The sequence below is a fragment of the Cajanus cajan genome, chromosome 1 (genome assembly GCF_000230855.2).
Source record: "Cajanus cajan strain Asha chromosome 1, NIPB_CcT2T_4, whole genome shotgun sequence".
In the NCBI taxonomy this organism is placed as follows: Eukaryota; Viridiplantae; Streptophyta; class Magnoliopsida; order Fabales; family Fabaceae; genus Cajanus; species Cajanus cajan.
This window is the reverse complement of record NC_138517.1, coordinates 88,432,399-88,447,472: the sequence shown is the minus strand read 5'-3', so window position 1 is coordinate 88,447,472 and position 15,074 is coordinate 88,432,399. Positions and strand designations below refer to the sequence as shown.

General features: G+C 27.3%; 1 protein-coding gene across 2 annotated transcripts; it reads right to left on the bottom strand.

The window, feature by feature from the left end:
• Nucleotides 1–7,570: 7,570 nt before the first annotated feature.
• On the bottom strand, nucleotides 7,571–12,553 carry LOC109803972 (uncharacterized). 2 transcript variants are annotated; one of them, XM_083066843.1, is made up of 5 exons: nucleotides 11,922–12,553; nucleotides 9,941–10,029; nucleotides 9,646–9,723; nucleotides 8,921–9,524; nucleotides 7,571–8,447 (listed from the first exon to the last, which is right to left on the bottom strand). In XM_083066843.1, exons 1-5 carry the CDS (start codon nucleotides 12,066–12,068, stop codon nucleotides 7,908–7,910), a joined length of 1,458 nt encoding a protein of 485 aa, XP_082922969.1. In that variant the 5' UTR covers nucleotides 12,069–12,553; the 3' UTR covers nucleotides 7,571–7,907. The 2 variants fall into 2 exon arrangements, with proteins under 2 accessions (XP_082922969.1, XP_020221280.1); XM_020365691.3 differs by having other exon boundaries at nucleotides 9,980–10,029.
• Nucleotides 12,554–15,074: the final 2,521 nt, after the last annotated feature.

Here is a 15,074-nt window from a genome sequence, read left to right as displayed (position 1 = left end):
GAAAATATAAGTGCGTGTTTAATTCTTTTATAGGATTAAATGAGCCCAAAATCATGTTTAGATTATTAAAAAAAGAAAAAAATGTTTCATAATAACTTTTTCCTAAATTACAATTCTGGAGTTCTTAAAGAAAATTCAATCACAGGACCATACAACAAAATTAAAGAAAATAACTTTTTTTTTTCTTCTCTTATTACTGTAGAGTTTGACGTGTTATCCATTCAGTTGATGCCACCTGCATTACATCGGTTTCCAATTAACAGTGACCACGGTAACCATGGTCTTATTGTGGATAACTATTATATAAAATATCTACCACAATAATTAATCTTTATTAAAAATCAAAATCACATATAAACCCAGTATTATTTTTTTAATATAATTTATTTTGTATAAAAGTTCAGAATTTAAAGTCTGAATATCTTGATTGAAAAATATAAATTGTCGATCACTACCAAGAGAATAATATACATTTAGTAAAAGATTCTCAATTTTAAAATAATACATGAATTATGTTAATAAAAAAATATTATAATTTTAAAATGTTTTAGGTATAATTAAATTTTACTCAAAACTCAAATTTGGCAGGTAACTTGTTATTGTAGATATTTTGTTGGAAATATCTTAGCATATGAGGAAGTGCAAATTATTTGGAAAATGGTCCAAATGTAGATGAAAAAAGAGGGGGCAATTTGTGTGAATTATGGGGGCAGGTAAAGATAAGGTCCAAAATGATTTTGCAAATGAAGCTTTGGAGCAGCACTTAAATTTTGTTGTAACTAAGGATATTAAGAAATATACTGAAAAAGTGTTGTGGTAGGGAACCAACCCGACCTAACACAACCCAACTTCTCCACTTGGGGTATTCACTTTCACTACCTGTGTATCATCATCCCCTCTCTCTCTCTCAAACATTTACCTTTTCTGTTCATTAAATAGTTTACCCAGATTGACCCCTTTTCTCACCATTCACACGCATCCAAGTATTAGATTCATGTTCAAACACACTCATCATGTGATACGGTTTATGATCCCACATGCATGCAACAAAGATTTCTAAATCCCAACAAATAAGTAAATGTCATCACGGAATGCAACCCTTTTCTATTTTCTCTCTCTCTAATTTTGGAACGGAATAAAATATAACCTAAGCATAATGAAAGAGAGATAATATCATGTTATGTTGATAAGATTAAGTAGAAATCATTTTTATATCACCATGTAAAACTATTATATCTATTATTTTAGAAGATAGTGTATCATAAATAATGTTAAGTGAATGTCAACATAAAGACATGTAATAAGTTAACTTATTAGTAAATGGAGGATTATATGAAAAACATATAAACATTTTTTTTTCTTTTTTACTTAACATCATCTTGAATGATAATATGCAAAATTAAAAGCAAGATGATTTTATGTTTTAAAAATATATAACTTTTAATTTATATAAAGTGCAACACGGTTCATTAAAAATGTATTTTTATTCGACACTTATTATTAATAATTTGATTTTTTTTTCGTATTTTATATCTTTTCAAACAAATTTGTACTGAAATAGAATAAATGATTTATAATTTCATTAAAAAATATAAAAGAAATTTATAGTTTAACTCTAATTTTAAATAAAGTTTTATTATAATCTAAACTATTTCATTTACTAAAAAAAATTAAACAAGAGAAATCAGAATTGATTTTAGAAGGCCAAACACTGTCAAGGGAGAAGGAAAAGAAAATGAAACAAGAAACATGACATTGTTTTTTGCAACAAACAGTAGCAGTAGTATGCAACTCTTTCTATTATTTTTTTTACCAAAAAAAGAAAAATCTATGGATGATTCAATTAATGAAGCTGAATATCTTAGGATGCAAAACAAAATAAGACGATTCATGAGGTTCCTAATTAAACAATGGTGGTGGTCAAGAAGAAAGGAACTAGACAGCTACAACTTGGGTAGGTGCATTTCAATTCAAGTCTTTAGGTATTACTTAGTTATTGGTATTGACCTAAATTTTCTTATCTCACTACACCATTTAATGACAAGACAGAAAACCACAAAAATTTAGATGGGATTCCACCAAATCTTGTTTTTATAAAGAAATTTGTTATAAGTGTAACACTTAGAAAATTAAGGTTTTTTTTTCCCCATAATTTTTGGATTCTTAACAGTTATACCATTGCAATCTATCACGTATATCTAATTTTTATAATCTATTAATCTAAGCAATTTATTTTTTCAAACTTAATAACTCCAAAAAAAATTATTAAATGAGGGTTCACGAAACATCCTTACATTTTTTAATCATTTATTTATTAAGTTATAATTTTTAATTAAAACACGATATTGATTTTTGATAAATTAGATTTTATTAGATAAAAAATTGTTAAATAAACGAATATGTTTGAATGAAAAATTAAAATAAATTTTTTTTTTTAGAATTTCAAATTCTTTAAAAATATATTCTTAATCAATTTTGTCACGCAATACTAAGCAATGAATAATAATGATGATTATTTCTTAACTCTTAACTAAAACAACGTGAGATTCCCCTAATAAAATATAATATATATATATATATATATATATATATATAAAAGAAAAAACTAAAATAACGTGAGACACTTCTTCTTCTTCTTTTAATTTAATTGAGCCTCATAAAAATTTTCAACTTAATTTTTTAGATTTTGTTATATTTAAACATGACAGAAATATCAATAGAATTATTAGATGGGTAAATAAAGACTTCGTTAATGATCTGGACACTATTTTAAAATAAAATTACCAGGTTAAAAATATAGACATTACTCAAAAAAAATTTATCTAAATATCCTATCAACAAACTCAGCATAAAAATTGCCCTCCCAACATCAGAGCAGCACTGGATGGAAAAAAAGAAAAACTTTTGTTACTTTACAGCTTCAAGCAAATCAAATTCAACAAGAAAAGGTAATAATAGAACCATTTTTCTTATAAAATATTGATATAAGAAAAAATGTACAGCTTTCGATACTGAAAACCCATAACATTATTATTTTCTTTTAAAAAAATATCAAAACGCATTATGGAAGATAATTATTGATATAAAACTGTTGATTTAATTAGGTCGCACTTTCTATTACTGTTTTACTTTTAATCTTGTTGCGTGCTATTGGAATTATATATATATATTGAGTGAGAGAGGAGAAAGATTGTTTTATTTTAGGAGTAAGTCTATTTAGACTTACTCTATTTAATAATTTATATTTTATATTAAATTTTAATAATTTAATCGTTTAATTTAAAGTTTTTAATGCATAGATTAAATCTGTAAATTTTTAGAAAATTTGAAAATTATTTGATATTTTATTTCATTAATTCAAATTGATGGATAATCATAAAATTATTTTATACATTGATTTAAATTAATGAAACGAAATATTAAATAATTTTTAAATTTTCTAAAAATTTGCAGATTTGATCTATACATTAAGAACTTTAAATTGAACAGTTAGATCATTAAAATTTGATGTAGAACATGAGTTATTGAATGAAATAAGTCTATGTAGATTTATTCTTTGAGTAAAAGGATCTCTCCTCATATATATATATAGAGTAATTTATTATTAAGTGCGATTAGCCATCTATATTAATTGGATAAGAGATTCTTTATATTAACATTTTAATTATAAAAAAAAAAATAAAAACGGATAAAATTTATATAAGACGAAGTTTTGATAAATATGTATGTGAACCTTACCAAATATTATGTCAATTTTTATTTTTATTTGGAGGTATCCAGGATTACTTCAAATTATTAAACAATGACTTCTCACCCGTTACGTAATGAAACCAGACACAAAATACACAAATTTTGATTTTTTTTTTTAAATTCTTATTTTAAAAAACATGAACGCGTCTAAGCGATGTGGATACATGTGATCAAAGTGTCTCGTTGAAATTTTTTTTAAGCGTCTATGTTATTACATAATTCATCTCCATATATTAAATTATAATTTATTTTTAAAATAGTTAAATTTATTAATTTATTCTCAATCAATAACAGTCTTATATTTATTTATTAAATTCTTAAATTTATATGTTTTTTATTTTTATATTTCGTAAATTATTTTCTCAATAATACAAGCTACTCTTATCTTTCTTTTTTAAATTCTTAATTTATACTTTTAATCAACTATTTATTTTATTTTCTGTTCATGCAATATACATACATGTTTGAATGCTTTTTGTAAAATTATACTATCTGCTAAAACAATTTAATTTTGTGCTAACTAGTATCAAATGAATTAGCTTTTATTCACAGACTAGTAACATGTGTAATATTTCATCGATTCATTAGTCAGGAACTTATTAATTGATTTGTAGTAGTATTTTAATTTTAAAAAAAAAAACTCTAAGTAAATCATTAATGGTATGTATTGAAGTTATGAATATTAGGTTAGAGAGAAAAGATTTTGATAGGTGGAATCAAATTATAAATTCAAACTATAATTTAATGTGACAAAAAAAAAGTAGATATTTATTAAATATAAGTGTATATGATTATGCATACATTTATTACTTAAAGAATCATTAATTATATTTATTAAGCTTAAATTAGGCCAATAATTGACACACAAAAAAAACAGGCCAATAAAGCTATTTGTTTTTAAGTTTTCGTTTTCTTGTTACATAGGCTGAAAATTAAATGGCTGCAGGGAAAAAAATTCCGCCCAAGCTTCATAGTTATGTATGGCCCAAATATAGGTTTGGGCCCATGCTCGTTTATAAATTTTTCTGGACCGCTATTAATTATGTACAGCTTATCAAAAGGGCTCAACATTCACAGCCCTCCCTTTTCTCTTCACACCACCTACCCTTTTTCTATTTTTTAATTCCTATTCTATCCCTGTCTATTCACACCCACCTCCTCCTAAACTTTTCATGCATATTTGAATACCAATTTAAAATCACATTCAACACAAAAATACATATTTCAATATAAAAATAAAAAAAATATATTTGAATGTGACTTTTTTTTTTTTTTTTTTACTTTAATTGAGTTTTATATTCTTTCTTATCTTCAATGTTACATTTCTTCCTTACCCCTCTCTCTTTGGTAGAGCTCCTAAATACGTCACCCTCGTGTTTCTCTGTGTCCTTTTACTATGACGAGTTTTCCTTCTCTTCATCATTTCATTTTTTTCCCACTTGTTGATTCAATGGAAGTTAGTTTTCGTTGAATATTTGGTTTATATACACAACGGATAACTAGTTCCTGATGTGTTGTTATACCCAGCAAAAACGAGTTTCAGTCAAAGAAATTTTGTGTAAAAAAAATTACAAAAAATATGAGTAGTGTGAAGAGAAAAAAAAGACGGGATAAATAACATTTCCTTAACCAAAAATAAAATAAAATATATATTTTAGTCAAACTATTCTAATAACAATATGAACGAAAGGATAACATAAAGCTATGGATAAATATAGTCAATATGTGTTGTTATCTTATCTAGTATTTTCATACTATTAATACATATGGCGAGGAAATAATATAAAAGTAAAAAAAAATGTAGTTAATATAAGTTATTGTCTTAGCTGGTATTTAAAGACGAGGATAGGTCAAGCTTATTAACTACAAGGTCAAGTTAGGTTAATATAGTCTCTTCTATGTCAAATCCAAGTTAGGTTAAGTTACTTTTACAAATAAAATATGTCAGTTTTTTTTTATTTATAATAGTTTATTTGGTGAAAATAGTTAGAATTTAAACTATTAAAAAGTATTTTAAGCCTAACAAATTAGTATATTTAAGTAAATATAAATAAAAAATTATTAGTATTATTATATAATTTTTATCACCTATTAAAATCACATAGTTATTTGTTTCTTTCTTTTTTGAAGTTTTAAGTGTGTTGACCTATTTATTAAAAATTTGAGTATATGAGTTTGTTAAAAGATAAATTTAATTCATATTTTAAAGTTTTAATACAAAATAGACTTTTAAATAAGTTATGATGAAAGTTAGTAGAGTAATATCTTATAAACAAATCATGCTCAATTTATACAAAATCTATCCTTCATATTTTTACATATGTGGAATGCTTTGAATAAGAATGATTTCAATTTTCGTAGTTTTTTTTTCTTTTCATTAATCTATTAGTGAATTAACTTATTTATAAATATGTCAACCCTATGAAAAAGTTTTAATGTAAAATAAGTCTTTAAGTGGATTAACAAGTTAAGTCAAAATTTTTAATAGTTAGGCCAAACCTAAAAAATAACCTTAGTCTATAAAATGTAATAGGTTTGGTTAGTCTTAAACTTTTAAAGCATGCCAAATTCATCTAGGAAAAGTTTTATTCACACCAACTTTTTTTCACTTGTAATTTTATTAATACTCAATGCATTAAATAACTTAGTACGCCGTAAAGATAATGAGAAAATTATGATGTTAAAGTTAAATAAAATTATTAATAGTCACATATATTTTATAACTTTAAAATTTAGGAAAATATTTTTACGATAAAATTATCCAAACTTGTAATTTGATTGCATTAATTTTTAAATTTATCTTATTTTATATACATAAATGTCATAAAATATTATTTATAAATGATATTATCTCTCTTTATATATTTACATATTACCATTTAAATAATTTACACCGAACTAATAATAATCAAATTCAATTACTTTTAAATTTAATTGTCATGAATCAATTATTTTCTCAAAAATGAGTTGTTGGTAATGACTATTTTTGATTATTTTTTTTAACTATTGCAAGAAGCTTGTGCTTGAGAAACATCTGAAGATGATTTCGTAATCCTTACTTTTTCCAAATTATGAAGAATAGGTTGTTGGTGATAATATTTCGAATTAACTTTTGTTTGATTATTGTGAGGACTTTATATTGAGGGTGCTTAATAATTAATTACAACTTAGTAATTTTTACTTTTTCAAAAGTCAAATTGATGACATTTCATTCGTATTTGCATAACACTTTAATAAAATTATTCGACTTACAATTTTTTTTCTTTCTAAATGATTATGTAACTTTGATTTTCTTATTGTACTAAAGGAAACTTAGGAGTAAGGAAACACTAAGGTCGAGTATGAAATTATTTTTATATATTTGTCTTATCTAAAAAATAATAGATTTTGTTTTAAATAATAAAAATTCTCATTTTATTAATAAAAAATGTTAAAATATAAATTTTAAAGAAGTGTATCTAATTATCTTATTTCATTTAAAGAGTATTTCTGAACTAAAACACTTGTATACCTTGAGAAAAAGCTAAATATGAGAATTTTAACTTTAAAAAAAAAAGTATAACCATGAACATTCTGGTCTATAAAAAAAGTGTACAAGTAGATTGATTTATCTATTTTAATTTTGAAAATGCCTAAATAGTTTTCATCATTTTAGTTATAGTTAGTCACCTTAAGATATTCAGATAGAGCAACAAATAATTGATCACTTACTTAATTTCTGCATACCTATTTTTTGTTTCATAATTTTAGTTCATTAAGTAACATTAACATAAAAGTTTAATCAATGAAGAACCAACATGCAGAAAAAGGTCAGCAAAAATCAAGTTAATCACCCGCGTTAACATGCTCATCCATCAAAATTAGTACACTTTTGCTACAATCAAAATTTGTACTTACAATTTACAAGATTTAAATGTTGTATAAAAGCAAAAAGGTGACTACTTCCATCGGAAACTTCTCTACATCAGTTACTATAATTTAGAACTATTCCATCAAATATCTGTAGTTAGTTTCCCTCCAGTCCTGCAACTAATCCAAGTTTCTTCTGCATGTTGCCTGAGCCTTGGTCGTTCATTAAAGCAAACAAACAAAAAATATCTAACCAAAATGGAAAAATCTTTGTACAAAGAAACCTATTGGTTAAAGCACTATCAGTATCACTTTGTTCTAACTCTTTTCTTTCCCTTCGTTGGTATTGCAGGCCTTTGACCTGCAGCCCCACGTCCAACTTTTTTTGGTCGACCAAAACCTTTCTTCTTCACAGTTAAGGATTCTACAGAAGATGGAGAATCAACTTTACTAGGTTTTTTAGTTCCATGTGACACCCCTGATGCAGAATTGTTGCCACCAACTGCTTTTGCAACTATTTTTCTGTTGCCTGGCCTTACACTTCTTGGTTTCACATGAGGATTTTGCACAGGTAATTTAATAGGCTCATTAGTAGTAGCTTGTATGGTGGCTTTGGTGCTTGTACCCTTCAAACTTTCTTTCATTTTTTTAGTGACAATGTCTCTTAGCAGAAGGGCAGATTTGTATTCACGAGTGCTCTTGGAGTAGAAGACTAAGGCATTGTTAGTGAGTAGAAGCAAGTCTCGGAAAAGTTCTACACTTGACTTAATTGTTTGGCTGCTAATTCTTGACCTTATAGTGTCAAAGTCCATGTGCTGCCGGATCATTTTCTTGTACCTTCCTCTCTTCTGTTGTTAAATAGTAGTGCATAAGTCATTTAATTTGTGACTGCTTAATGCCTTGAATCTCCACTTCTTAACAGTTTCAAAAAAAATATAATGCAAAGATATGCAAATTCTATATACTTAATGATGTGCTGATGAAAACGGAGAAAAGAGAAGTTCCAATTTCACTTGTAAGTACATTGTAGAAAAAGATAAAGATAGTGAAATTTGTATTCATTCCTATTGCCCCCCATTCCTTGCTAAACTAGAGAATAAAATGTACAATTCTCATAACGAGCACACACATACAAGAGAACAGTTAACAACTATCACAATCCACTAGGTAAAGGTCAAAATCCATTATCTACAAGTAGTTTGCTATATCTATAGAGTATTTGCATCTATGAAACTACTAGACCTATCATCAAAAGCTTTACGGTGAGAAAACTAAAACTAGCCATAGATGGAACAAAATGAGACTTTTTTATAACACATACCTGACTATCAAGTCTGCGACGGAAGGCAGAAGCACCTTTAGTTTCAAAAACAGAATCCAAAATCTCCATAATGTTTTCCACGCGTTCCTTTTTCAGGTTCCTATTTTGATCATCTGCACCACAAGATTTGGCAACTTCACCACAGTTGCTGGTAGAACTTTCTTTACACCGGGAAACCACGTCAGCTGAATCCAACAAATCACTTTCCCCCACACTAGCTTCTTTCATATTCCTGCCGCAATCCTTCCGCTTCCTCTTCCCTCTCCGTTTTCTGAAACTTCCTCCATGTCCTTCGTATATGGTATGTGCCAACTTATCTACACTCAAAACTTTATCCTGCTCAGTGGAGTGCGAAACCTCAGGCTTAGCCTCCATATCTTCAGCTGGAAGTGGACACTCAGGAGACCAGTTTGTCCTGGTTTCATGTGTGAAACTCCCAGCAGATAGTCCATCCTTTGATGTCTCTTTAGTGGAAGATTCAACTCTCTCCAATTTCTGTGATGCTACATGTAACTTTGGATGACCTGATCCTTTATCAACATGACAATCATCTCTTTTCTCATTCTTCCCAGCCTTGAGGCTTTCAAGCTTAGATTCGAGAGACCTGAAACAAAGGTATTTTGTAAACTACACACCAAAAAGTGTACTAGTTTTCCAACAATTACCCCCACCATGACTCTGAATTTTAGAGTACCACTCGTGGTCAACAAAAAAATGCTACTGACCCAATTGAATCTTCAGATAGCTCCAGAGCCCTCTTCAGCTCTGCTACTCTTGTCTTCCTAAGCTCCTCAAACCAAGCCCTGAGAATGCCATTTTACCACAATACAATGAGATACAACAGACAACTTCTATGAAAATCTTCAAAGGATATTTCATCTTTAAATGCAAATTTAAAAGAGATTTTAAAAATTTATCTACTAAAAAAGCTCATTATTTTCAGTATAGAAACATTCAAAAACTCCTTTAAATTTGTATTCAAATAGACTCTAAATCTAAAGCTTGAAAAAATGCACTAACAACATGGAATTTGTTTTTGAAGAAATGTATTCTACATACTTGCTCCCAGCATAACGTCTTTGCAAGTCTTCATATTTAGCTTTACAGACCTGCAAAAGTAATAGCCCTACTACAATTAACATTCACCAAATAATTTTCCTTCATTTTTTGTTAAAGAGTATGAAGCAAATCAAACACTTCATATTTAATTGAAAAACTAAATATGTCCCTATACTAGAAAAAACCGTGGAAAATCATCTCGAAGGCTTTGGCCTATGCTCACCAACTAACTGAACTTAAAGAAAACTTATGGTGGTATTTGATTTACTTTTTGTTTTTATTTTTAGTTCACAGGTTTTTCTTGATAATTATATTATACAGCATAAAGTACCATTTTAATTTTCATTTATTTTATAATAAGAGCTTGTTTAAAAACAAGCTTAAAAGAGTTTTTAACAGTTTCTCTATTATTTATTTTCCATAGAGAAACTCTTTAAAAGTTTTCTAAACAACAAATATTTTAAATTTAAGGTTATTGTGCTAACTCTATAGAACAATTAGGTTAACATTTAAAATTATGAACGCAGAATAGGTAATGCAAACTTCAACACCGCCCCCTAAAAAAAGAAACTGTAACTATTCAAATACAGGTCATAGCATCAGTTACGCAAACTGAGTCAAACAGACAAGAACGCACAGAGTATCGTTTGGCCATTAACAATTCTTTTATTAATTAAAGCAAAAAAAAAAAGTAAACCTCTGGACATTTTACACAAAATGGGCATGCTAAGTAGGATGTTTTATGAGCCATGATGCATGTGCCAATGCTGCTGATTAGCATATATAATTATAAAATGAACATTTGGCTATTAATCATTCATCATATGATATCATAAAACAAACAAGTAAAAAGGATGTTGTGTGCCACCTCAGTTACCATGTGAAAATCATGATGCAGATAGAATGTGTTACGCATTTCGACCAAGTGATCAGCACTTATAGAGAAAGAGAACAATTGGCACGTGGATGCCACCCATTGTGCATAAGACACGTGTCATCCACTGAATCGTCATTCCAAAAAATTTCTTCTACTTAATAATATTCTTTACTTAGCAAGGTCCAACACTTGCTATTGGCTTAGCGTCACAATCGTTGATTTTCACTTTTCTTTTTTCGATTAACACATTCCATGATTTTTTATAACGGACTAAACATTCGTTGACTAATAATTCATCTCATTAAATTGTTTTAAGGAATAACCTATTATTATATTCACTGAAATTAATTAAAAGCAAGGTTAACGAGTCAAGAGAGATGGCTCGCGCGAGTCACGACCGCGTAATGGTTGCATTGTGCCATAGAATTATTTAAACGCAAAAATATAATATAATATAAAATAAAATAAAGGCTGAATATGAATATTCATTTTCCTAACTCCTAAGCTACCTGCTTTTGGTTTTAGTTTTACACCTTATCTTTACTTTCTAGGTTTCCATTTATACCCCCATCATAAAATGCATTTCCTTGCAAAATACTAGAAGACGATAACCGTTATTTTATAATATAAAAAATGACCTAGAAGATTCCGCTACCATGCGGAGCAACTTAACAAATACAATGCAATTTACCTTTTTATTACAAAAAAACACTTTTATACACATAACAAAATCATTCGTCGTAATGCTCAAATCATCTCTTACCAAAAATATAAATAATCAAAATTCATCAAGGAAATAAATTCTAAATCTTTCAACATCAATCCTGCTAGTAACTTTTTTTATTATTAAAACATATTCATAAAATATTAATTGCGTCGATTTTATATTAATATAAGATTTTTTATAGTCAAAAAGATATGTCCCATTCTTGAGAAAATTATAAATGAGCATTTAAGTATAAAAGATTAAATGCAAGTGATTTTTTTTTTTTGGGAAAAAAACTAGAGAGAAGAAAGAAAGAAAAATTCAAATTCATTAATTGAATTATTAATTTTTTTTTTTACCTCAGAAGTAATGGTGTAGGGAGAAACTGTTCGGGCCCGGAGCTCGGCGGCGACGACGTTCCAATCTCGGGTTCCGTGGCGGAGAACGGCCCCGCCGAGTAGGAGCTCCTCCCAGGTGCCCCACCTCCCCATCACCTCCGTTCCCATCGCCGTCCACGTGTACGCCTCTGATCAAAACCACAACAACCTTTTTTTTTTAAAACAATATCCTGCGCACCCGGCTCACGTTAGCAAACGCCGCCCTTGTTTGAAATTAAAAAAAAAAAGGCGAGGCTCTCCGGCGAGCGGAAAAAGCGGCAAAGACGGAACGAAAGATGGGTGTAGGGCGTGAAAAGGGGCTTTTGGGTACCGGAAAACTGGTTTGGGCGATGTGGGTATGGAGGGGTAGTGGTTTTCCGGCGAGAATTGGGGGTTGGGAAAAAGAATGTAAATTTAGATAAGAGGGGTTGTAATTGTTGCGCAGAGAAAGGTTTGGAGATTGAAGTGAGAAGAAGATCTCAACAGACAAACATCATAAGAAAAAAGAAAATGGGAAAAAATAATGGACGATGATGAAATGAAATGAAACAATTGACAATTGTATTTTGTTTTCCTAATTACGGCTCCTCTCTTTCTCTCTCTACCCCTATTTTCTCTCTCTCTCCACTTTTATACGGGGAATTTACCCCAAATTACGCTTATACCCTCCACTACTTTCTCTATATTCTTTGGGTATATTTATTTCAACAAGTTGTGGGCTTCACTCTCTCACACATCACACATGCTTTTGGATTTTGCTTTGTTTTATTTGTTTAATGCTATGTTTTTCTCGTGGTTCGCAATTGGTACGTCTTATGATAGCGCCACATTTAGATTTAAGATCGGGTAATTTTGTTCTCCAGGTCAATGTCTCAAGAACTGCCTTCTTGGATTTTATTATAACAATATATTATAAAAACCTTTTTCCAGTTTTTTAGTCAATCTATGTATAAAACTCGAATGTCCTGTAGTTAAGGACTAAACCTCCACTAACAAGTAATTTTAAAGAGTTTGATTTTGTATATTATCATTATAAATATATATTGAGAACCAAATAGAAAATTGAATTATTTTAAATAATAATTTCAATTACCTAATAATTTTTAATTAAATTATAAAATAATTTTTTATGATATCAACCTATTTCAATTAAATTGTTTTCAAAAGTAATTTTTATCTTTCATTTAACTTATAATGAAACAATTTTTAAAGGTTAGAATTCATATAGTTAAAATTATATCTGCAAAAAAAGTATATATTTACACTTTCGTACTTTTTGGTCAACATGTTTTATGTAAGAAATATTTATCAATTTTTATTAATTATTAATTTCTATAAAAAAAATTAATTAATTATTAAACCTTCTCTCAATTAAAAGAATTTGATCAGATATTTTGTCTTTATTTTTTTATTTTCATTTAATTTTTTTTTCTAATTATAATTCCTAAGGCCGATTAAGTTTAGGATGACAAAAATTAGGAATTTTGTTGCCTCAAGCAAAATTTTCAAAGATATTTAATATTGTATAAACTATCAAATTTTATATTAATCTTAGTTTTCTTTTAGTTGAGAAATCGTATTCATTTTTCTAGCTTTTGACTATTGCATACTGTCATATCTAATCTAGTGACGCTATTTTTATCATTAAATCTCTAAAATTTTCAACACCATTTTCTTCTTACACTAAATCATAAATATTTTTAGCTAGGAATTTCACTTGAAGTGTTTTTATGCTCAACATTCTCTTCTAATATTTTATCTTCATTTAAATTTTTTATCTTGGTCATTATCAAAATTAGAACGTCATGTTATTAATATCATCATTCATCTATAAGTGATTATTCTATGCTTTTTTTCACCTATTAAAGTCATTTCTATTTTCTTTATGAATAATAAATTTTTTATTAAGAACACAACATGGAGATTGAATTATGTATTCAACGTTTTTATATTAATTTTTTTAAACCATATTCATACTTTCTATTTGTCTTTGTCTATTACTACAAAGTATAAGAATAAATAATTAATAAAAAGCAACAATAGTTTATTTTTGTAAAGTAAATAAAAATTATGAAATGATAAACTTGAAAATAAAAATAATTACACTTTAATAGTATTATCCAGTGTAACAATTTGATTTTAAGTATCTACTTTTGACGATTTTTTTACGAGCCTTCAAAAGAATACGAAAAAGTAGGAGGAAAAAAAAAATAACAGATGAGCCAGTTGTAAAAAAAATAAAATGAAATGGAAAATTTGAAATTTAATAATATCATAAATGCAAGACGACGGTTTTAGGAATATAAATCAACTACCTTTAAAAGACCTAGTAAATTATTTTGGTCATAACATTCCTCCTTAATTCAATTTACATAATAAGGAATAACTCGTAAATATATTTATAATAAAAAATTAGAGAAAAAAAATTGAACTCAAGGCAGTAATCTCAACTTTTCATACGACCTCTTATATATATATATATATATAATTCAAACAATACTAATATAATTTTTACTAATTATTATACTGTTTAATAATTTTAAATTAATATAAATTTTGTTGATCCAACCGCTAAATTATAATTTCATATCACATATCAAATTTTATTAAAATTAGACAACAATAATAATCAAAATATTGATATTTTAGTATATTTTAAATTGTATATATTATGTCAATTTTATTTTATAAGAATGAGGTATTAAATTATTTTTAATTAATATATAATTTTGTATATACTCTAAAAGTAAGGAACTTTCAATCTAACGATAACTTAAAAAAATCACATTTAATTAAAAGTTATTGAGTGATATAATAACTAATAAAAGTTATACGATTGTCATTTGAATCATTCTCACTATATATATATATATATATATGAAGAGAGATCCGTTTATTCCATAAGTAAGTCTACTTAGATTTATTTCGTTCAATAAATCATGTTCTACATTAAATTTTAATGATTTAACCGTTAAATTTAAAATTCTTAATGCATAGATCAAATATGAAAATTTAAAAAAAATTAAAAATTATTTGATGCTTCATTTCATTAATTCAAATCAATGCATTAAGTATCAAATGAAGTATCAAATGACTTTCAAATTTTCTAAAAATTTGTGGACTTGATCTATGCAT